Source organism: Cydia splendana, chromosome Z (genome assembly GCF_910591565.1).
Source record: "Cydia splendana chromosome Z, ilCydSple1.2, whole genome shotgun sequence".
In the NCBI taxonomy this organism is placed as follows: Eukaryota; Metazoa; Arthropoda; class Insecta; order Lepidoptera; family Tortricidae; genus Cydia; species Cydia splendana.
The window spans coordinates 28,647,897-28,673,749 of NC_085987.1; the positions used below are offsets into that span (position 1 = coordinate 28,647,897).

A 25,853-nucleotide genomic window follows, 5' to 3' on the forward strand; every position below is an offset into this window, starting at 1 on the left:
TGCATACCTACAGCTTATTTTAAAACGAATTTAGTCATCACATAAACCTTTTGTTTGGATCCGTGACCCAAATTAGTAAAATAATTGTTCCTAATTATTTCCTATGCTTATTGCTTATAGATAGGAATATAGGTACCCTGTATACAGCTATACGGTACTCAGCGAATGCCAATGAGCCGAAATCTCGAAAATAAATGGCTAGTTGTTCCTACGTTGTACCTACATACAAATATTATAGATACTTACTTACTTTACCCTTTGCTACCGCTACAGCGGGCCTGACACAAAGTCGTTAATCATAGATGGATGACATTAAACATTCTGAAATTAATCACATTAGGTGCTTAACGTTTTGGACCAAATCACTCTTAGTAGTCTTAGTAGGGTAGACCGAGGCGATTCGGATCACTGGGGAAATCGAATCAAAATAAGCATTTCTGTAAAATTTGAAAGATCGCTGTTAGTTACAGCCAGTCAATCAGCGTCCCGCGTTCGCTCTGTTCCTAACGCATGTCGCCACAGTTACTGCCATTGGAAAAGACTCACGCGTCGGTCACGGTGACACTTCCCGATGAGTCGCTCGTACAGGTGTATTGTGATTTAACCGCCGATGTAAAAAATGTGCAAATACAGTCCGTGATAAAAGTAAACGCAAAAGGCTAAAGGTTTGTTATTGTTGTTACTTATTGTTAATGGCGCATAGTGTTTCCTGATTTGATTTTGTTTTTATTGTATTTAAAGGTATATTTCCGTTACGCGAAAATAATTCAAACATATGTGGGGTTATTCGGATCATCTGATTGGGGGCGATGAGGATCACATTATAAAGCAAGGTTTTTGGACGTTTTTTTTGGCTTATTTTATGTTCGCATATTTTAGATGGTGCGTACGTATAAAAAGAAGAGGTATCAGGGGGAATGGTCGGGAGAAAATATGACTACATGCAGCTGCTAATAAGGTTTTAACGAAACCGCTGTCCCTACGTAGAGTCTTTTGTTACCAACAACTAATTTTCTCATATGGGGTAATCGGATATGTGTGATTTTTCATGTTTTAGTTTGCAAAAGTTTACAGTTTTTGTTTATTTTCATTTAAGTTATTCGATTTTGTTGCTAAATGGCGATTAGCACATTTTGGATTTACTGTTAAAATATATATAGGAGTGATATTATTTTGCGCTTTCTGTAGGTGGCGTGATAAAGAATTGAACTAGAATGGAGGAATAAAAATAATGCTCAAATGCAATATTAAAGATACCAATGATAGTTGATCTCAATTATTTGACCTTTGTGATTCTTAATCATATGATTAACATTGTTAACCATTATTAATTAAGATTTTATGACAGAGTTTTTTTGATCCGTTTTACCCCTTAAAATGGGGCGAATCGGATTTTTTATGAGGTTTTGTATTTTATTTTTCATAAATCATATTTAAGTTTGATTTTATGTCTGAACCTTGGATTCTGTTCATTAATAAATAATTTATCCAACTGAATATTAATGAAAACAGTATCACCTTAAAAATTGTATTAATTGACCGTCAAACAAAAAATGACCCGATTCGCCTCGGTCTACCCTACTCCGTTTATCAAACATAGGTACTATCGCCAATTGCATTATACATATAATTTAAACCGTCATAGTTTTTAACATTATTATAGCGAAACTAACTTAATAGTCGTTCATAACATAACATTCGGATGGCGAAGAGTCAGAATTTCTGACATCTTAATAATTCTAACTATAGGTAAGTACATACTAATCAACGCTACACTATACACAATAAAATAAATGAGAATAAAAGTCGGTGCATGCCTGCCTCAGGGCATGCGATACGCGTCATACTTACCTACTCATTTTTAGGGTTCCGTACCCAAAGGGTAAAACGGGACCCTATTACTAAGACTTCGCTGTCCGTCCGTCCGTCCGTCCGTCCGTCCGTCCGTCCGTCCGTCCGTCCGTCTGTCACCAGGCTGTATCTCACGAACCGTGATAGCTAGACAGTTGAAATATTCACAGATGATGTATTTCTGTTGCCGCTATAACAACAAATACTAAAAACAGAATAAAATAAAGATTTAAATGGGGCTCCCATACAACAAACGTGATTTTTGACCAAAGTTAAGCAACGTCGGGAGTGGTCAGTATTTGGATGGGTGACCGTTTTCTTTTTTGCTTTTTTTTTGTTTTTTTTTTTTTTGCATTATGGTACGTAACCCTTCGTGCGCGAGTCCGACTCGCACTTGCCCGGTTTTTTATACACATTGATGGTGTGATTTGTTTGGTTCGAGTGGGATCTTTTAATTTTATTAAAGAAGATAGAAAAAATTACGATTGAGAAATTTAGTACTAAATCCTGCAATATTATCTCAATAATACTCGTACTCTGATTTAAATTAATACGTGGGTACTCACATCGTTCCTGATTGTCCCCGATTTAGACACAATACATGAAGATGAAGAAGTATTCCTAAACAGTAATCAAATCATTTCATACGAAACCGATGCACGTTTTGTTTGTTATAAACATAGTTACATTTCATTATTATATTATAATTGAAGAATCAAGAAGTTGGGTTATTTTGTTGTTCGCAGATCGGCAATTTTACCACAAGTGGGCTCTGCTCACCGACCCGGACGACATCGCCGCGGGCGCCAAGGGCTACCTAAAGTGCGACATCAGCGTCATCGGCAAAGGAGATACCATTAAAATACCACCGAAAAGTGAAAAGGATGAAGATGATATTGAAGCGTGAGTTACCTACTCGTAGATATACCTATGTACAAAGACTCGGCAACTGTGGTGTTATTCAGCAGGTCCAAAAATAGAGCCCAAAAGTTGTCATAGCCCTGTCATCATATCTACTGGTACTTAATCCTTGAACAGTCAACATGGATAGGTAGTATTGATAATACTAAGTTTGTAAACATTCTACCCTACTACCAATATACCATAGGTACCATAGTGTGGGAAGTAAGTGCAGTGAGTAGGTAAGCACTTTTATGTCAGGCGATACTGCTTTGCACGATTTTTCATTGATGCTTCCTGGCAAGCAAGATGCCCTAGCCACGAGATTAATTACCCCCTAAAAAGGGAGAGGTATGTACTTATAGGTAGCTATCACGTCAAGTTTGGTATCATTTTCGTTTAAATTAGAGACGAAGTATCCATTTATGAAAGACTTAATTTTCTGTTTCATACAAAAAATGGGTTAATGCAAGAAAAATGAAAATTACTGCGGGACCCAAAAATACGTGATGACAATAGTTATTTGTACAACAAGAGATCAAAGTTTGATATTTCTTCGAGTGCTTATTTTGAGTCCCGTGCAAGCGAAAGATTCTATAATAGATTCACGAGCGTAGCGAGTGAATCTAATTTAGAATCTTGAGCGTAGTAAGGGATTCAAAAGCGCACGAGATGTAAATAACTTTGATCTCGTGTAGTACACAAAATTTTTCACCCTAAGCAGTGAGAACATACCTAGAGGGACAGAGATAATATAACCCAAGTATATCGAACTTGTATTAGACCCCGCATGTTGAAATTACATTTGACTATAAAGGTCACTTGAATGTAATTTTGTCTCACTCAGTGAACAAAATCGCATTTTGCTCACTGAGTGAGTCACACTCAGTGAGCAAAATGCGATTTTGCTCACTGAGTGAGACAAAATGTCTCAGTGAGCAAAATCGCATTTTGCTCACTGTTTTTAAGAAGCAAATTACCCTTGTTCGAGCTGCTGAGGTGAAAAGATATTTTACTTAATTACCTACTTGTGCATATAGTTGAATAATTTTAGTAAACGTTTGCTTTTGTGTATCAAAGCCAAATGAGATTATTTCGAAGATATGCATTTAATATGAGTTGTGTTGTGTCAGTTAAATGATTAAGTATAGTTTTAATTTTAATGACATTTTGTAAGATACGTGTAAGAAAGAAAATATTCCTATACCTACATATTTTTTTTGTTAACGTATTTTGGAAAACCTTCATATTCCATAATGTTGTCGCTATTTTGCCCTTCACAATCAATGTGACGATTTGCACTAAATAAAAAATTCGGCAATTTAACCCATTCATTCTATATTCTGGTCACGATCACTTCAAAGTACCGACATACTCATACATATTTTTTGTAAAAAAAAAAGGTCTGTCGGGTTGCAGTCCGTCTGTAATAATCCCTCATTATGATTAGTAGAAAACACTGCATTTATGCCCTATAGAAACTTACTCCTACCCGACGGAGTCCCCATAGAGCGCCAAAGAGCGAAATTCATCGTGAAGATTTACAAAGCGGACGGGTTGCCAAAGATGAACTACTCCATCCTTGCCAACGTGAAGCGGGCCTTCACCGGCGAGACGCAGGATTTGGTCGATCCCTACGTGCAAGTGTGTTTTGCGGGAATGACGGTGAGTACATACCAATTCCTACCCATGCCTTGCCCTAACTGTATGTGTATTTTTGTCGTTCTGGGGGCCGATTTTTGAAATTCGACCACTCGATTTCGTGTATTTCGTTAAATGATATCTCCACTACTAGGCGTTTAAATTCTACTAATAGAATTGAAATCGAGTGGTCAATACCACTAGATTCCCAATTTCGATTACTCGTATTTCAAAAATTAGCATTTCGCCGTTTTCCACCGATTTTCAAGTGACGAAATCGAGCGATTGAAATTCAAAAATCGGCCTCCTGAACGTTTCTCTAGGTTTAAAGTGACGAGGAAGACTCGTAGTTATCCATATTGATATTTTATTAGGTCATTACCTATGAAATTGGCGTTTTGTTCGGAGAATTTCAACGAAACACGAATTTCCATACAATTAATTTTGCGGATATTTTTTTGATGGCTAATTCAAACCAAACAAAATTTTTCCAGTAATTTTTGACACCTTTAAGGTATGTTTTCAATATCTCCATTTCTTGAAAATTGGTACCATTAGAAAAATATAAGTAATTTTAATACTCGAACCGACAGCACATGAAAAGACCTATTTTCAAGGCTTAATTCTGAACACTTAACAATAAAAAATAACAATTAATTGCTGTCAAGCAGTTTGGCAAAATCATATTGTAGTTTTATTGTAATTGTGTATGTACTTTTGTAAAAAAAAAAAAAACTAGGATCAGACTTATATCTATGAACAAAAACGCCAATTTCATAGGTAAGGACCCAATATTAGCATATAGGTACATTAAATATGTCTGATATATACCACTATACAGGGTTATCAATCCAAATGGGTCAGTATGGAGAAGTCAGAAACTATAAGAGATAGCGGAATCTGTTCTTAGGAACCATGGCGTCGATTTTAGATTTAATAGTAATGGCATTCAATTTTTTTTTAATCTATCATACCTAACCGGGATTCGAACCTGGTCAATTATTTGTTGGTATGGGAACTTTTAAACGATGCGTTATAGGTGGGGGGTGCTCGACCAAATATCATAGAGGGTCCCGAGACAAAACAAACTACATTAAAAAAAATTCAAAATTGCCGACTTTTTTTTATTTTTTAAGTTGGTCCGAGCGCGCTGAGATTTGGCATGCGGCGAGCCTGGAGGCCCAAGATTACCATGTCAAAAATTTTTTTGGGAAATCTTAAATGACGGCGGACACGGAATGTGTGAATGCGGTGCTTTCTACCAAGTCAACTGTCTTGATGAGCGAAGCCGGCGGGCCGAATGCCCGACAGCGAAGCGTCGAGGCTTGCGAAGGCCGAAGGCCGAGCTCCGCGTAGGGCTGAAGGCCTGAAGCGTCACACTAGAGGGGGAAGTTGGATCTTAAAGACGACCCAACACTTTTCCTATTGGGAGTCGCGTTTTGGGAGTCGGGGTGAAGGCTCCGGGCCTTCGGCCCGCCGCCGGGGTCGGCCTTCGGCCTCCCGGCCTGAAGCTCGCCCTTTGGGCTCGCTTAACCTACTTGGAAATTTGACTTTGCCCGTGTCCGCCGCCATTTTGGATTTTTTCAAAAAAAATTTTTGACATGGTAATCTTGGGCCCCCAGGCTCGCCGCATGCCAATCTCAGCGCGCTCGGACCAACTTAAAAAATTAAAAAAAAAATCGGCCATTTTGAATTTTTTTTTAATGTAGTTTGTTTTGTCTCGGGACGCTCTATGATATTTGGTCGAGCACCCCCCACCTATCACGCATCGTTTAAAAGTTGCCATACAAACAAATAATTGACCAGGTTCGAAATCCTGTTATGTATGATAGATTAAAAAAAAAATTGAATGCCATTATTATTAAATCTAAAATCGAAGCCATGGTTCCTAAGAACAGATTTCGCTATCTCTCATAGTTTCTGAGTTCTCCATACTGACCCATTTGGATTGATCACCCTGTATTTATAACATCATTCATCATTTTTATATAACTTTTTTCTGTCATGATCGCTGATGAGAATTTTTATCGCTTTGTACGGAAAACTGATTCGTTTTGGTACAAACAAGGATAGGTGGTTATGATTAATTGTTTGTTTTCTTAATATAGGGTTGCACCTCAGTGAAAAAAAACTGTTACACTCCCGTGTGGAACGAGCAGATCGTTTTCACAGAGATGTTCCCGCCGCTGTGCCAGCGCATCAAGATCCAGCTGCGAGACAACGACCCGGTGCATCCTAACATTATTGGCACGCACTTTATTGACCTCAAGTCGATATCTAATGACGGAGAGAAAGGTCAGTGGCCTTTCCATATTTTCTTTTTAATTTGGTTTATTAATAATATACAAAATATGTACTAAATAAACAATTAAATTAACAGGCCAGACGTAGACAAGTGTATATATAAAATCTTTATGTACCGTAGGTAGACACCCAATTGTTTAAATTAGATAGCTTTTAATCATCTCATTCCTACAAATATCTGTTTCCCTTAGGGTTTCTGCTCGAGAATTCCCGTGCCTCGAGAAATTAAAAAGGTCGAGAAACCAGAAACCCTAGTTACCCTATTTACGTATATAATTTATATTGTATGTCATTGTAATTAATTACTAGGATTCTTACCAACTTTTGGGCCCGCATACATCCACCTGTACGGCTCGACGCGCGACTACAGCCTGCTGGACCAGCACGCCAGCCTCAACATGGGCATGGGAGAAGGGGTGTCCTACAGAGCCAGGTAAGGATTTAACACTAACTATGTATCATTGCGAATAACTCCCGGTCATTAACCAACCACAACATAACAAATTATAAAATCCATAATCGTACAGCTTAGGTAAATATTTACCTTAGTCATGACAAATTTACTTCCCCTAAACTAAAGTATTGTATATATTTCTCAGGATTCTTGTATCGATTCGAACTGAAATAACAGACAGTATCGAATGTCCCCCGGCCTCCGACGTGGAGGTTGAGATTATGCCCCCGATCAATGATGCCACGTTTGGCAAGAACGAAGAATTCTTTCTCTTCGCCAGTGTTTTCGACGCAAACATGATCGACAAGCGACTAACTGACAAACCTATCCAGTTTGAATTAAGTATAGGCAATTCTGGCAATTCCCTGGATGGCCACAGCGAATCAGTCAGACGTCCTCAAGATTTGGAATCCGATGAACTAGGTAAGTTCATTTGTATTACTAGCTGAGGTACCCGGCTTCGCTCAGGGAGCTGACATGAGAATTGTGTGGTGGTTGTAATAAAAGGATAAACTTTAAAATATACTTAGGTTTTTTTTTCTAACTACAATACCTATACCTACTCCTATGAACATTTTTTTTATTTCCAACTCGAGAGCAACCTACGCATAGTTGACCGTGAGAAAAGCATAGGGAATATATAATAACTGGAAGTGTTTTTGTCGAAAATCTCCTGAGAGTATGAAGGCTTCGAATAGTCCACAATGTTCTAGAATATTCCACAACATTTGAGTGTGTTCTGGAACACTCCACAATGATCTGGGATACTGGATTCTAGGCTATATTTACGAATATTTGATAACATTCTGAATATTCCGGAATGTTCTCGAACATTCGAACCTCACAACTGTCTTGCTTTAAATATATACCCCTACCAATAGGTAGCTCCAACCCTATAAAAAAGGCTACGAATGGTCCAGAATATTCCACATTTGAAAGTGTTCCGGAATGTTCCACAATGATCTAGAATGTTCTTGAATACTCGACAACATTCCAGAATGTTCTGTAGCTCCACCCATACAAAAAAGGCTTCGAATGGGCCACAATGTTCCCGAATATTCCACAACATTCGAGAGTGTTCTGGAATATTCCACAATGATCTGACATGCTCTCAAGCATTCGACAACATTCCAGAAAGTTCTGAAATGTTGTAGAATGATCTCGATTACTCTCGAATGCTGTGCTCTTGACTGTTTTAGAAATGTCTAGAGGGTAAAATTATCTTCAAAAGCACGCCTTTCAGGTAAAAACGGGAATCTTCTGCGTGGAAAGACAAAAAAGGCTTCAAATAGGCCACAATGTTCTAGAACATTCCACAAAATTTGATTGTGTTCTGGAACGTTCCACAATGGATGCTAGACTATTTCCGAATATTCGACATCATTCCGGAATGTTCTTGAACATTCAAACCTCACGACGTTACCACAATAGGTAGCTATGACCCTACAAAAAACCTTCGAATGGTCCAGAATATTCCATAACATTCGAAAGTATTCTGGAATATTTCACAATGATATAGAATGTTCTCGAATATTCGACTACATTCTAGAATATTTTCGAATGTTCTGGACTGTTTTAGAAATGTCTAGCCTCCGAGACCCGAGACGGCTTCGAATGTTCCAGAATATTCCACAACATTCGAAAGTGTTCTGGAATATTCCACATGATGTAGCATGTTCTCGAATATTCGACAACATTCCAGAATGCTGTGGTATGCTCTCGAAGACTTCGTTTCTCATCACCTACTATTATCCAAGCTTGACAGACTTGGCATCAGAGGGCCGGCACTTCAGTGGATATCGTCATACTTAAGCAATAGACTACAATGTGTACAAATGAGTAAATTAAAGGAAAATAATGAATTAGTTAATTACTCATCTGATTTTAGGCACAACAATTATGGAGTTCCCCAAGGAAGTGTTCTGGGACCGATTTTATTTTTGTTGTACATAAACGACATAACTGAGATAACAAGACACCGTTGCATCTTATACGCCGATGATATTTCCATCATAGTGACATCAAATAAAGAAATTAGTTCTGTTAAAGATCACGAACTTGATATAATTAACACAATAGAAGTAATAAAGCATTGGCTTGATTCTAATAATCTAAAAATTAACCTAGACAAATCAAAATATATCCAATTTAACAATTATAATCTCAATATCACAAGCATCGAAAATGTACCACAAACCAAATTTTTAGGAGTACTCATTGATGAAAAACTCAATTGGAAATCACAAATCGATAGTGTAACCAATAGATTAAATAAATATGTATATGTTCTTAAGCAGATCAGTAAAATCACAAATATTAAAACTGCAATTTCTTGTTACCATGCCTATGTCGAATCAACCTTACGCTATGGGTTAATATTATGGGGCTATAGCACTGACATAAGCCGAGCTTTCGTCGCACAAAAAAGATGTTTAAGAGCAATACATGGAATGCGGCCTGACGAATCCTGCCGACCACTATTTAAGAAACTCGGTCTTTTGCCTCTTCCAGCGCTCTACGTCTATGAAATGTGCATATTTGTCCATAAGTACAAGTCCATGTTTAAAAAATCATGTGACAGTCATCCTCGTTCTTGTCGAGACCCAGACAGACTACTACCTGATGCCCATTCTCGATTGGCAAAACATGAAAAAAGTTGTCTGGTTAATAGTGTAAAAGTTTATAACAAAATACCTGTCGAGTTCCGCACTATGAATATTATTTTATTTAAAAAGAAATTACATGAATGGCTTAACAACAAAAACTTTTATAATATGAGTGAATTTTATGACACAGGTTAAATTAATTTGTAAAATTTTAGTTTTTAGGTATCATTTTGCATACCAAATGAGGTTAAACATGTAAACCTACCATAAGTATTATGAACATCTTTGTAACTGGTAATGTTTAATGCAAATAAATGATCTTTATCTTTATCTTATCTTTATCTTTTATACTCTCGAATGGTCTGGAATGTTCCAGAAATGTCTAGCCTAGCCTCCGAGACGGCTTCGAATGTTTCAGAATATGCCACAACATTCGAAAGTGTTCTGGAATGTTCACATTGATCTAGAATGTTCTCGAATATTCGCCAACATTCCAGAATGTTCTGATATGCTGTGGAATGCTCTCGAATACTCTCGAATGGTCTGGACTGTTCCAGAAATGTCTAGCCTCCGAGACGGCATCGAATGTTTCAGAATATTCCACAACATTCGAAAGTGTTCTGGAATGTTCTCTCTAGAATGTTCTCGAATATTCGCCAACATTCCAGAATGTTCTGATATGCTGTGGAATGCTCTCGAATACTCTCAAATGGTTTGGACTGTTCCAGAAATGTCTAGCCTCCGAGACGGTATCGAATGTTCCAGAATATTCGAAAGTGTTCTGGAATGTTCACAATGATCTAGAATGTTCTCGAATATTCGCCAACATTCCAGAATGTTCTGATATGCTGTGGAATGCTCTCGAATACTCTCGAATGTTCTAGAAATATCTAGCCTCCGAGACCCGAGACACCTCACCAGGTACCTACAAATTTTTGTAGGTATATATTTCACGATCTATTCTGAACTTTCCTTCATTAAGTTAAGGTTCAAAATTTAAAAACATAAACAACTGCTTCTGGGTCTCAGAGGGCGAAACTTTCAGCCCTTATACATATCTTCAAAGGCACACCCTTCAGGTAAAAACGGAAAACTTCTTCATGGACGGGAGATAGAGGGCTACCACCCCATCCATATAGCTTCCTTGATCGTATCGGAACTCATTTCTGAGTTTTAGCGGCACGCACATTGTACACTTTCTTTTATTATATATATTGATTAAAAACTTTTTCAAAACCTTGATTTTCTTACACAAGCTGACGAAATATAATTTTCACCAAACCAACTTATGAAGGCTCTCTTATTTAATCTCTTTATTTTTCAAATACTGATGAGGTTCATGCATGTTGGCTCAGTTGGCTGGTAGAATTCAAGTGATGATTTTGAACGATAAATATTTAATAGAGTTAGTTCATTTTGATTTTATTTGTAATGTTTTAAAATTATCAAGTTTCTAGCGTTGGTGTGGTAAAAAAAATTGCGTTTCGTTCGGTACCTAGCAAGTTTGTGTAATTCTCGTGCCTTGCTCAAAATTCTACTTTTCGGAACCATTCGCTTGCTTTCGGCGCTGTATTAGCACGAGGGGCTAAACAACGACTTTGTTAATACTGTGGGTCGTGGCGGGTCGCGACTCGCGAGCGAATATTAACTGCCTGGGCCCTGAAACTACTAGGGAATCTGAGCGCTATCAAAATATTTTATGCCCCCTTTTTAAGACGGCCAAGAGGGAGGATCCCGAATTTGGCAATTTTTTTAAGTGGGTCGGAGGCTAGTCAACTTTGGGAACCACTGATTTAAAAGACTTGCTACTTTATAAAAGAGACGCTTAAGAAAGTGTCACATGATTTGACATACTAACTTCGTATTAATTTTGTAGATGAAATGAGTGCTGATACAGGCTACTGGCAAAGTACAACACCACCGACCAAGGCCTCAGCGTCGAACGATAAGAATTACTACTACCTCCCGTATTGGGACCACAAACAGTGCATGCATGTACGCACCATATGGCCTGATCATCGCCGACGCATGTATAATTCCAACATGATATGTAATATCGTTGAAAAGTTTGTAAGTATACTTTGCGTTACAATTTTAAAACCTATAATAATAATTAAATATACATACCAGTCTGTTTCACGGCCCGGCCAAGTAATTGATTGCAATTGCGTCGTTTGCTGTATATACCGATAAGATGGATCAGCGAGTTGTTGTTGCAGGAAGAAGGGCTACTAGAAGCCCAGACCGCTATAGAGAACGACGCCGGCGCTGACAACAGAGGCGTGACGGCGCTGAAAGCGGCGCTGGAAGCGGCGAGCGCGGCGTGCGCGCAGTACGCGCGCCACATGTCCAACGGCCCGCCCATCGGTAACACCAAACTGGACCGCGAGAGACAAAAAATGTGTCTTTTTGAAATTGTAAGCTTAATCTATTTTGGTCTGTGGTTAAACAATTTTTCTTTTTACGTCCTGTTGCTTGCTGCTTACGTGCCAACGGTTCATTCATGTGCAGCAGCTGTATCTACCTACTAAATTAGCTACTGCTCCTAGGCATTTTCTTTTGAATTAGATCGGTATTTTACTATACTTAAAATTTAAATAAGGTTATTATTTCGTTTTGTCTGGTATACTTTATTTCTCGTGTGATTTAAAATTTTAGGAGCAGATGAGCACCATGACGAGAAGTTTGAAAGCTTTGATAACCAAACATTCCATCAAAGACCGATTACGTACTGCACACACTTATCTGAATAAGATAAAACGCTTATGCGAAGACGTAAGTCCCACATTTTCCCTTTTAATGTTCTGTTGTCAACAGTGACGCAGCGATTAGTAGGTATTACCTACCCACTTTTTGAATGCGAATAGCACTTTTAGATTTTCACGTATACAAATACGAGTATGAATAGTGGCTATGATTAAGCTGCACACTTAACTTTGCAATTATCCCTATAGTTACTCCTTCATGGCTAATGTAAGTTTGCCATAAAAGAAGTATACACGTTATTACAGTTATAGGTTTTTTTTACACTTGTGCTACGAAAATAAAATAAGTGCTTGTGTTGTACGAAAATAGATAAGAAGGAATGCCTTCTTATCTATTTTCGTGTTTAAGTCACCGGGAAGGACCAAGGAACAACCCTATAAGGTTTATCCGTCCGTCTCCGTATGCCAAAGCCATTTTACTCGAAAACTACGTAATGGATAAGGTGCACTTAAATTTATAAAATAGTTGTACCTAGTTTAGTTGTGAGCTGCTACGTAAAACAAATTTAAACAAAAATAATAGGGGAGACTCTCAGGGACTCGTCATCCGATTCCTAGTTAAAAAGTTTTGTGTTTAAATGAATATTCTTTTGAAAATAAACTCTCCAAAAGTCCAAAATTATGTGTGTAATGTTTACATTTTATTTTAATTTTGCTTAAAAATGTTAATATTCGGCGAATACAAATAATCCTAAAAAAGCTGATATTATGCGGCAATGCGGCATCACTAATTGTAAAATTAATATTTCGCGTACCTGCGTAACTAAGTATACTCTACTCTACTCTGAATGTCGCAGGAACTTTCAGTAACCACTACTATTATACCGTTTATCGCTCAAATTTTGACACGTAATGATAATCTATATAAATAATTAAGTACCTATAAATAACCGCTACATCAGAGTCTAAAGAGAGTCTCTATACGCTCCAACACGCGCGGCCGCGGTCTCTAATAGAGAGCGCATGTTGGAGGGTCTGCCACCTGGTGAAGTGAATCGAAAGCGAAAACAATAAAATTCACGCTTCTAACAGGTGCTGCCCCCTACACTAAACGCTGGCTCGGTTTCGCATAATAGCAGGGGTGCAAAACTCCTGACTTCGGCCAAACTCGGCTCCGCTCGGCTCAGCATTGCTCCGAGCAATTATTAGGGTTGACACAACTTGATGTCCCTTTGCGTGCACGACCACAGATAAGATAATGGCTTGAATTTTGACAACCCTAAATAGCCGAAAGGGATAGTGCCATATATTAGAAAGGGACAGCATGATTCGACCCTGAACAGCTGTCATACTTCGGTTTTGTAGGAAGTTTCCTTTCTGTACGGCAGTACTATTATTTATTCTGTGATTATAGTAGGGTCTGCCATCTAGGGCTTATTAAAAATAGAAACATGACATAATGCATCGCGCCAATGAATAGGGGACTTCAGTGCTACTGCCGTCTACAGTTCATGCACGCTCCCTATAATTACTAACGTGAAAACGGTAATACTTAAGGGTCAAACACAAAACTGTGTTCGCGTCTTTCCTGTAGACATACACAAAAGTTAAGGGCTATTAAGGTTAATTTTCTTATGTATCCCTCATCCACGTGAAAATATACTCCTTTTATTTAGAGAAGTATGATAAAATCATTACCTACATGCCCACAAGCTGTTAACTATTGTCCACATGAGAGAAAACTAGTGTGTTCGCGCGAACTGTACATTTTTCTAAGAAAATTAGCCTTTATAGCCCTTAACTTTTGTGTATGTCTACAGGAAAGACGCGAACACAGTTTTCTGTTTGACCCTTAACTGTAAGGTCCGCCTATGTTTGCAATACCTAAGGTTTACAAATAGCACTAACTATTCATTCATGCATGAAACATTTAGATTTATTTTAGGCATTTATCGAGTACATATGTACCTATATATATTTATAAGTACAAATGTGCAAGTTGCAGAAAGTTTCCATAATCTTGGAAAAGTACTCGGACTTTTGGAAAATTTCACAAGATATAAAGGAAGTTTATGGAAACTTTCCTCAACTTGCCCATCTGTATATGAAAGTTAATTCAATCAAAGTAAGTAAATTTGAAAGTTACCTTCTGTGCGCGCCTTTTGGGTAGTTATTAAAATAAGTATTTTATTGTAATAGCCTCAACAAGCGATGCCTGACATATTTATCTGGATGATCAGTAATGGGAAGCGCCTGGCGTATCAACGAATCCCAGCACGAGACATAATATACTCTGATTATGAGAACGAGTGTGGCAAGCACTGTGGGAAAAAACAGACTTTATTCTTGAAGGTTAGTGGTTTCAAGTACCTAGTCGTAGTAAACTGTGTTATAAAACGAATGAAAACAATTTTATAATTATGTACATTTTATTAATTATTATAGTGGCCCGGCAAAAAAGCTTCGTCTCCAAGCGGTTGGACCATACCTGCAAAGATCAGTGTATATCTTTGGCTCGGTATTCTTCATGATAAAAAACATTACATAAATGGCCTGCCGCAAGGCTATGAGCTGAGTTCGGAAATAAAAAACGCAGATAAACTGCGATCAAATGCTCCATCAGCAATATTCTACGCTGAAAAACACGTAAGATATCCTTAAACATAAATTAATAACTAACATTTATTGACGGGTCTAACGCGAATTTTTTCAATATACATGTCCCACTGATAGGCACACTGTACAGGCTCCCTTTCATGCACGACAGCGATTGAGGTTATAAGTCCCCGCGCTGCCCCAGAGTGAATTGAACACCTCATTTTTATGAATTGTGTTCTTCATACTAGGAAAAAAAATATTTTGTAAAATTGTACCTATATTTTAGACTTTCCAGATGCGAGCATATGTTTATCAAGCAAGATCTCTTATTGGTTCCGACTCTTCCGGATTGTCGGACCCTTTTGCAAAGGTAATAATAGGTGAAAGCACTGCGACGACCCAGGTGATCGACGAGACGTTGAGCCCAACATGGGACGAGTTGTTACTTTTTGAAGATATACTTCTTTATAGCACTTTAGAACAAATCAAAGCTGACCCGCCGACTATTGTAATTGAAATATTTGATCAAGACAAAGTAGGGAAATCTGAATTCATCGGCCGAACTCTTGCCAAACCCCATGTGAAGGCTTTTGAAGATCCATATGAGAGACCACAGTTTCCGCCCTCTTTAGAATGGCATGAAATTAGTCGCGGGGACGATAAGGCAGGGGAACTATTGGCAACCTTTGAACTTTTAGAGGTTCCGGCTAAGTTAGATTCCTCCGTGCTTCCTGAGCTGCCGACACCCAGAGAAGCCAACGGAAAAGCGCCTCTTGATGCCAATAAGGGCCCTATTCTCCCAGTACCAAGAGGCATTCGACCCACTCTCTCTAAATATCGTATTGAAGTACTATTTTGGGGTCTGCGTGACTTGAAGAGAGTTCATTTACTGGCAGTAGACAAACCACGAGTAGACATTGAATGCGCTGGAAATATTTTGTACTCATCTGTGATACAAAACGCAAAACGAAATCCTAACTTTACCAATCCGGTCAAGTTTGTTGACGTAGAACTTCCCGACCAAGATCTGTATAGACCACCTTTAACTATTCGTGTCGTCGACTGCCGAAGTTTTGGCAGAATAACTCTCGTTGGTACACATACAATTAATTCAATACACAAATATATTTACACCCCGATGAGTAAAAGGGAAAGAGAAATTGAAGAACGAAAAAAATCTCTAATACAATTACAAAATGTAGATTTGAGGGCAAATTGTATTGTTCAAGATGATATGTTCTACATAGAAAATGAAAAAGAAAATTGTCCTCTGCTCACTCGTGAAGGCAGGTCCACAGTATCCTATGGTTCAGGGGTGAGGCAATCTACACGCAAGAGAGATACTAAGCGCGAGACTATGAAAAAAAGAAAAGCAAGTACCGATTCAGTATTAGATGATGACGAAGGGAGCAAAGATTGGTGGACTAAATATTTCGCATCTGTGGAATCCATGATTGAAGAAGAAAAAGAAGCTAAGAAGGAAAGACAAGGGTATTTGCAAACTCCACAGGTAATGTTCGTGGACGAGACTCGGTCGCCCCGGGAAGAGGTGCCCTCGCCGCGCTCGGAGCGAGAGCGTAACAAGCGCCCTCGGCCGGTCTCACCACGTCCTAAACTCAGTCCCACAATCTTAAAGAAAAATGAAATACCAAATTCTGCATTGTCAAAGGTAATTCACGAATCAGCACACCATATTTTTTTTAACTCCGTTAATATTCAAGGGTGCATTCCTGAGCTTAAATTAGTTTCTCGTACACACCGGTATTCTCTTACACAACTCCATTTTGAAGATAAACAATAATTTATTTGTAAGTATGTGATAATGCACTTACGAGCATGTCCACTTGCCTTAGGGCCTGTTTACATTATTGCTTAGTGTTTAGTACATACAAGTTCATACATTTGCTGCTATACCTACGCAAGTACCTATGGTCAGACCAAGAAAAGTCTGCAGCGATTTTAATAGCACGCAGTGGAAGTGTTATCAAAATCGCTGCAGACTTTTCTCGGTTTAACTCTACTATCTCGGACTATCGATGTTCGAAATGTCAATGTTATGTTATAGTTTTCGTTACATCAGCGCTATTTTGGTCTAAGATACATTATAAGGAATATCTAGCGTCATCTATTACTTATTTGTGATAAGAAATAAATGATACATAATTATTCGCATTGACACGTTGCAAATACATTTTGCACAGAAGTGACGGACAGAAAAAACATTTTGTTTACTTTTTTGTTACCACCAACTTTATTACAGTTAGATACATAAAATAAGCTTTCATTTGATTATAATATACCTACGATTAAATAACAAAAAATATTTAAAGAAAAATCTGTCCGTACGCACTTATAACTAGGCAACCTATTTGCAATGAGTCAATGTGAATATATATTATCTATCATTTATTTCTTATCACAAATAGATAACAGATGAGGGTAGTTATTCCTTATAACATAATTATCTCCTACTTAATAGGTATGCAAAACAATCCAAGTTTACGAAAATTAACTATGCCTTTTAGTTTCATTAAATGAACTTAGCCACGCCGCCGAAGTTAACGGAATTCAATAAACACACCGTGTAACCTATAGGTAACTTGAAATTATTATGGCAAATAAGGTATCCGTTATTAACATAGATGTTGCATATTTATTTCTAGATATATCCGCATGAACTTGAAGCAGTCCCCGAATTCGATGAATTTAAGGAATGGCTTCATTCGTTTGAGTTATATAGAGGAAAGAAGACGGGTGACGATACAGAAGACGAAAACAGAGTAGTGGGTGTCTTTAAGGTAATCAAATTTAATGAATAATAAATATCAGTTCGTATCAGTATGTATCAGTTTAATTTAGTTTTTAAGCTTTACTACTTACCTCTACCATAATTATTGTCATCTCTCTCTCGGTCTCTCTCTTTACAATACTTATTTCTTCTAACTTCTCAGGGTGCTATCAAGGTATACAAATGGCCACTGCCGAAAGGAATAGATGATCACACCGTAATGGGGTTCGATCCAAACTACGGATTCTTCCAAGGCGTGCCCAGTAATGACCCTATACATGTTCTAGTAAGAGTTTACATTGTAAAGGCTACAGATCTTCATCCAATGGATTTAAATGGGAAAGCCGATCCGTACATAGTTCTACATCTAGGATCAAAAAGAATAAGTGACAAAGAAAACTATGTGTCAAAGCAGTTAAACCCCGTGTTTGGCAAATGTTTCGAGATCGAAGCGACCTTTCCTCAGGACTCTATGCTAACCATTCAGGTGCTAGACTGGGATCTACTTGGATCTGACGACCTAATAGGAGAGACGAAGATTGATCTTGAAAATCGATTTTATAGTCGTCACCGAGCTACTTGTGGATTACCAATGAAATATGAAGAGTAAGTACTAATGGCCGGAACACCTTCAAGATTTTCTAGTCCTAACTATAACTAATCCCCAAAACTAACATTATTATCAGGCAAGGTTACAACCGCTGGCGCGACGCAATGAAACCTTCTCAGATATTAGCGAAGCTTTGCAAGGACGGAAAGCTTGAGCCGCCTGTGTACGAGTACGGGCGGGTGAAGGTCGGGCGCACTGTGTTCAACATGCCCATGCACGACGTCGAGCTGTTCTCCAACCCCGACACCGTGGAGGAGCAGATGGCGCTGCTAGTGCTGCGCCGCTGGCACGAGGTGCCGCGCGTCGGCGCGCGCCTCGTGCTCGAGCACGTCGAGACAAGGCCACTCTACAATCCAAATAAACCTGGTACCTATAACCACGATACAAGGTTGCAAAGTATTCTGCTATTTGTTAACTTCTTATCCGCCTTAACAACCCCGCTGTGACGAATGGATATCAAAAAATATTCGAGTCTATGAATCCGTTCTGTAATATTTGCAGGCATAGAGCAAGGCCGACTAGAAATGTGGGTGGATATGTTTCCCATGGACATGCCCCTACCGGGGCCGCCGATGGACATCTCCGCCCGAAAACCGAAGTCTTACGAGATGCGCGTCATCATATGGAACACGGATGATGTGGTGCTGGAAGATGACGCTTTCTTTACCGGGGAAAAAATGTCGGATATTTATGTCAAAGGGTATAGTTGAACATTTTTAAACTGACCGTTTAGGACAATTAGGACTATGAGCTCTCATGTACACAACACATAACAACAACAACATGTAGCTCTTGGTATTTCTATGCAGATTATAAAGAGATTTATGTAGGTGTAGGTAGGTACATTTCTGTTTGCGATATCTAAGTCAGACAACAACAAGGGAGCGTGATGTCCAATCCAATAAACAAAATTCTCGTTCGGGATTTGACTGAACTTGTTCGATGGCGGTATGTATATTATACGGCATAGTATACCAATGTTTGTAGATACTTGACAGTTCCATCGACGTACCTAATATAGTCTGTCAAACAACTTTGTCAGTAGAAAAAGGCGCGAAATTCATATTTTCTATGGGACGATAACCCTTCGCGCCTATATTTTTTAAATTTGCCGCTTTTTTCTACGCACGGAAATGGCTTGACAGACTATATATAAATATTTACTAGTATAGTCGAAAAAATATTATTGTAAGGTGTATTCGGGTAATTCCGAATGTCGAAAACTGTCGGATAATTCCGAAAAGAGACTTTTATTATGATGGAATTTTGGGTGATTTTCGTCTGAATTTCGGAATTATCCGACATTCGGAATTACCCGAATACACCTTACCGACAACTATACCAAGGTTATGCAGTTCACGTTACGAAGCTCTATAATAATGGATATTAATGTACTTACTTAACAAAATTGTTCTGTATGCTACCAGGTGGGTGAAAGGCCCCGACGACTGTCAAGCCACGGATATCCACTACCGATCTCTTACCGGCGAAGGAAATTTCAATTGGCGTTTCATATATCCCTTCGACTATTTGGAGGCCGAAGAGCGTATCGTTATCTCACGGAAAGAGTCAGTCTTCTCTTGGGATGAAACAGAATGCAAGATTCCAGCGAGATTAGAATTACAAGTTTGGGACGCTGACCATTTTTCGGCTGACGATTTCTTGGGTAGGTCCCGTTGATTTTAATAATGATGATAAGTCTTCTAATTAGGTTAACTCAACTCAATTGTGTTCATGTTGAATAAACTTCCTCCTCCTTCAAATTCACAGTATGAGTAGGTACTTTCTAGTTTACAGAAATATGATTGAATATCTTCCAATTATTAAAATTTAGTACCTATTTATAATATTAAGGCAAACTGTAAAGACAGTTTTGCAGGGATCTGTCTAGATTTAAGTTATGTACTGTGTATTAATAATTAAAATTATAATAATGTGTAACAAAAATGATAAGTAGGTACCTACCTAAACAAAATTTTAAAATTCTCATCGATAAATTTTAACTTTTACCCTGAGTGTTCATGGTCGAAGGTGTCATGGTAAGGCCTACTACATATTGTAGTTATTATTATACATCAGGGGTCTCCAAACTTTTTTACCTGAGGGCCAAATTGCGCCTCAGAAACCTTCGCGCGGGCCACCGTCGGTTTTTGCTATTAGGAACAGTTTTCCACTCTCAATGAATGCTGACCCCCTGGAGCAGTGGGCACTCGCTTTGGGTGTCGGCGGGCCGGATTGGAACGCGTCGCGGGCCGGGGTTTGGAGACCCCTGTTATACATCATTGAAGAAATTTGTGCGGCTAATATAATTAGAGCCGAACTTCACTTACAGGTAAGTTCGTTTAATTCCTAATTTTATTCGCAGGAGCGATAACGTTGGACTTGAACAGATTTCCTCGTGGAGCCAAGTCATCGAAGTTATGTACACTTGGCATGCTAAGTAACGATGGCACGGTACCGATGGTCAATATTTTCAAACAAAAACGAGTGAAGGGTTGGTGGCCCTTCTATATCAAACGTGATACAGAAGAAATGGAACTTACCGGAAAAGTAGAGGCTGAAATACATCTCCTTACTCGTGAAGAAGCCGACAAAGTTCCAGCTGGCGTCGGGCGCAATGAGCCTGACCCTTTGGACAAACCAAAGTGAGTACCTACACGATTTATGTAGGAAACAACCTTATAATATATTATAACTTCATTTATTTTTTCAAGTTTAAACGCCACATTAGGTGCGTGATTTAAGTTTTTTTTTTAATAATTATATGCTTAGACCTACTTACTATGTTTTTAGCCGACCTGACGCTTCATTCATGTGGTTTTTAAATCCACTGAAATCGATCAGATACATCGTATGGCACAACTACAAATGGACGATTTTGAAAGCGACCGTGATACTTCTGGTGGCCATGATGTTCCTACTCTTAATCTACGCAGTACCAGGCTATTCAGTCAAGAAATTACTCGGTGCCTAGTCAGTCTTTTGTAATACAGAATACACTATGTATAAATAATTAAATAACAAACTTAATTACTAACTGCAAAACTCAACAAGTTGGAAAAGGTGCATTTTAAATGTAACTGACAGTTTCCTATGTTTTAAAAGTATTATTTTTATCACGCCGTTGGCGTGGCTGTTCCAACTAGCTCTCAGAGTTATAGGGATAGGGACCTAATAATTATTAGTAAATATAAGTATATCGTAATTTTTTGTCTTGAAATTATTATCATTAATTACATTTCGCATATCTATACTTATAAACAATAATTAATACCTACATTCAAGTAATGTATATAAATTATAATTAGATTTATGAATTACTACTTAAAATCGTTGTTTTATTTCCGTCAGAAACACTCCTTGAGATAAGATATAGCAGTAAGTACAGTACAGTAGGTACATACAGGGTGTCCCATAAGTGACACGTCACAGTGACACTGGAGGTAGACCAAGCCAAGAGGACCCAAACCAACTTAACATGACCCCAGTAAAAGTGGCACGGTTTTCGAGTTATTGCCAATTTAAGGTTTTTCATGAATATTGACCGTTTTTAACATTGTTAGTGCCAGTGTGCACTCGGAAAGGTCTCGAAGTTAGTTTTTTTATGTGTACGGCATCATGAATAGTTAATTAAGATAACACAATAGGTATTTTATCGATAAACAATGTAAAATGCAAAAAAATACTGGTTTAATCTTGAATTAAATTCACAGCGAAACATTAATTTCGACTTTGACCACCTGTCGTGAAATAAAATTACTAGAAAAGTAATGAGCAAATAACGTCAAAATATTTAGCATGTTATACAGATTCAAAAATGGTATAACACATGTACCTTCCTGCAATAAAATAGGAATTATTATCATCTTTCGAAAGCCTCATAAAAAATAAGTTAAAACTAGGAAATCTGCAATCCGTTGCTACTTAGTAAAAATAACGATTTATGTTAAGATATCTAATTCTGGATACAGAAATAAAAAAACGCCTATTCAGTATTTGCCGAATGCCTAAAAGAAAGAGATGGAAAATGGTTATGTCCCTTTTTAAGGATATCATTGAGTTGATAAATGTTCAAAGAAAAAAATACTGGTAGGTTGAAATAATTTTACAATAGGTGCTCGAATTGCTTTTCTCCGGCTCGCATGCACGCTTGGCACCGTCTTGTAAAACTTCAAGTTAATTTTCTTAAATTAATTTCGGATATGTTTCGTGCTGCCTCGAACATGCCGTCGTAGTTCCTCTTGGGACCTTATTGGGGTGGAGTAAAATTTAACTTTTAAGTATCCCCTATAAAAAATCTAATGGATTTAGGTCCGGGGAACGTAGGCCATGCCACTGGTACCAGTCGGCCGATCCATCTTCTTGAGCTGGAACCACAGCAAGATGGCTGCCCAGAACATGACGCTCGCGATGTCCGCGATCACCTCACACAGAAATTCCCAGATGGATCAGCCGTTTGGGACCAGTGGCATGGCCGCCGCGTTCCCCGGACCTAAACCCATTAGATTTTTTTCATTGGGGATGCTTAAAATGCTTAAAAAATAAAGTTTACTCCGTGCCAATAAGGTCCCAAGAGGAACTACGGCGGCGCATGTTCGAGGCAGCACGAAACATATCCGAAATTAATTTAAGGAAATTAACTTGAAGTTTTACAAGACGGAGCCAAGCGTGCGTGCGAGCCGGGGAAAAACAATTCGAGCACCTATTCTAAAATAAAATTACTTTAAAAAATCGATTAAACTTCAACCTGCAGTATTTTATTTTCTTTGAACCTTTATCAACTCAATGATATCCTTAAAAAGGGACATAACCATTTTCCATCTCTTTTTTTAAGCATTTGGCAAATACTGAATAGGCGTTTCGTTTTATTTCTGAATACAGAATTAGATATCTCAACATAAATTTTTACTAAAAGTAGCAACGGATTGCAGAGTTCCTAGTTTTCACTTATTTTTTATGAGGCTTTCGAAAGATGATAATAATTCCTATTTTATTGCAGGAAGGGACATGAGTTATACAATTTTTGAATCTGCATATAATGCTCAATATTTTGACGTTATTTGCTCATTACTTTTCTAGTATTTTTTTTTCACGACAGGTGGTCAAAGTGGAAATTAATGTTTCGCTGTGAATTTAATTCAAGATTAAACCACTACTTTTTTGCATTTTACATTGTTTATCGATAAAATACCTATTCTGTTATCTTAATTAACTATTCATGATGCCGTACACATAAAAAAACTAACTTCGAGACCTTTCCGAGTGCACACTGGCAATAACAATGTGAAAAACGGTCAAAATTCATGAAAAACCTTAATTTGGCAATAACTCAAAAACCGTGCCACTTTTACTGGGGTCATGTTAAGTTGGTTTGGTTCCTTTTGGCCTGGTCTACCTCCAGTGTCACTGTGACGTGTCACTTATGGGACACCCTGTATATTTGGCACTTTGTACGTGTCGATGTTGCTAGTATCTAGTTGACTGTAAATATTAAAAAGTCGACCTACCTACATTACATATTATCATTAATGAGTGAACAATTAAACCCTTTTCAGGTATTTAACGAGCTCATACATGTAAATAGAATTTGTTGCAATTTTTCTACACTCTGATTTAAGGTTTACTATAACTTAATTTATTTGTTGAAGTTGTTTAGGCTTTTAGCCACATTAGGTGCGTGATTTAAGTTACTTTTACACTAAGATTTCTACATCTTTTGTAAATTTTGACTCGTCTTAAAATCGATTCACCAAAAGAATTTATTGGAACGAAGTTGAATCTACAAGGTTTTCCCAAAAAATCCAAATATATTCCAATTAGGATTAAATTTTTCCCGAAAGTGCAATCCTGTAATCTACCTAATCTGAATCTTAAATCGGAATGCTAAAGTTCTATTGGGGCGTGGTGAAAAGGGTTTGTGGGTGCAGAATTAGCTTAGGGGGACTCAAGTTTCTAGCCCGGTGTGAAAAACACCTAATTGCCTATCCTCCTTGGATTCCTATTTATCAGGTCACGTGACTTTAACAGTTAATGCCAAAAATGAAAGGCACGTATTTAGCCGGTCAACTAATTAGTCTAATTACTCGAATTTGTGCAGTTTAAAAAAATAGAAATGGGTACTAAATAGTCTGTTCGAGATCCTGAAAACGGTGAAAAATAGAGATACTACTCCTAAAAATACGTGTTATTACCTCATTAGATTCGTCATGATGCCTAGAAAAATGTATTCGAAGCGTGTATTCGCACACAAAAAATAGCAAAAGGTATAAACAAAAAAAGGGGGGAAAAGTAGTTTTTTTTTTCCCAATATCTCAAAAAGTATTAATATTTAAGAAACCAAAATTAATGTTATAAAAGAGCAGGATATTTCCAATTAAACATTCCATACTTGCAGAACTGTATCTCCATTATTTATACATTTTATTCAACGCTGGGAGCCGATTTTTGAAATTGGATCGATCGATTTCGTCACTCGAAAATCGGTGGAAAACGGCGAAATGCTAATTTTAGAAATAAGAGCGATAGAAATTTGGAATCGAGTGGTATTGACCACTCGTTTTCAATTCTGTTAGTATAATTTAAATGCATAGTAGTGGAGATATTATGTTATGAAATACACGAAATCGAGCGATCGAATTTCAAAAATCGGCCCCCTGAACACAGCCCTCCGCGCCTCATTTTCGGGAAACGCGCGTGGCGTGAAAAAGCGATTACGTAACATTAAATATAATTTTAAAGGTATTAAATATTCATTGAAAAATTAAAAAAAAATAATGGTGTATTTAAAACATGTCAACAAATGTACTACTTGTAGAAATTTATCTTAAAGTTATTTTTTCAACAAGTTAGGCAATTATTAATTAACTAAATTATCTCGAAGTTCCTTCTTTATTGAAAACGAAAAAAAAAATTATAAATGACTATCGTAAAATTATGTCGCTCTTTAGAGCCCTTCTCATATACAGTGTGTGTCTGACCATGGGGCTTTAAATCCAGGGCTCGATTCTACTCGCTAAACTGAGCTACTTTTACTATGGCACCAACCCCGAAAACCCGAATTTTATTTTTTACTTTTTCATACATTTTGGCTGATCAGATGTCGACGTTTTCTATGGAAAAGCCAAAAACATTTCCCCGATTTTAGGGTTGGTCCCATAGTAAAAGTAGCTCAGTTTAGCGAGTAAAATCAAGCCCTGGATTTAAAGCCCCATGGTCAGACACACCATGTACATGCTTAATAAGATCGTATTATAAAAGCTTTAATAAAGTTAATACTTTACTTAAAATAAGTTTTAGAATAACATAGAAAATTGACAAAAACCGAAAAATCAAGGTAAAATTGTAAAATATAAAACAATATTATAACCAAACTATTATTTTTTTTCAGAACTTTTAT

General features: G+C 37.7%; 1 protein-coding gene across 1 annotated transcript in view; it reads left to right on the forward strand.

The window, feature by feature from the left end:
• The window catches only part of LOC134804910 (otoferlin-like), an 82,400-nt gene extending 60,670 nt beyond the window's left edge, over positions 1-21,730 (forward strand). The window contains exons 9-26 of the mRNA XM_063778230.1: positions 2,598-2,754; positions 4,230-4,416; positions 6,501-6,687; positions 7,006-7,129; positions 7,296-7,573; positions 11,633-11,826; positions 11,976-12,173; positions 12,415-12,531; positions 14,661-14,813; positions 14,907-15,107; positions 15,346-16,728; positions 17,723-17,857; positions 18,011-18,453; positions 18,534-18,823; positions 18,959-19,157; positions 19,885-20,123; positions 20,823-21,102; positions 21,251-21,730. Of these exons, the coding sequence (XP_063634300.1) occupies positions 2,598-2,754; positions 4,230-4,416; positions 6,501-6,687; positions 7,006-7,129; positions 7,296-7,573; positions 11,633-11,826; positions 11,976-12,173; positions 12,415-12,531; positions 14,661-14,813; positions 14,907-15,107; positions 15,346-16,728; positions 17,723-17,857; positions 18,011-18,453; positions 18,534-18,823; positions 18,959-19,157; positions 19,885-20,123; positions 20,823-21,102; positions 21,251-21,431 (4,946 nt within the window). The 3' untranslated portion in view covers positions 21,432-21,730. The remainder of the gene's footprint in view (positions 1-2,597; positions 2,755-4,229; positions 4,417-6,500; positions 6,688-7,005; positions 7,130-7,295; positions 7,574-11,632; positions 11,827-11,975; positions 12,174-12,414; positions 12,532-14,660; positions 14,814-14,906; positions 15,108-15,345; positions 16,729-17,722; positions 17,858-18,010; positions 18,454-18,533; positions 18,824-18,958; positions 19,158-19,884; positions 20,124-20,822; positions 21,103-21,250) is intronic.
• The last annotated feature ends 4,123 nt before the right edge of the window (positions 21,731-25,853 follow it).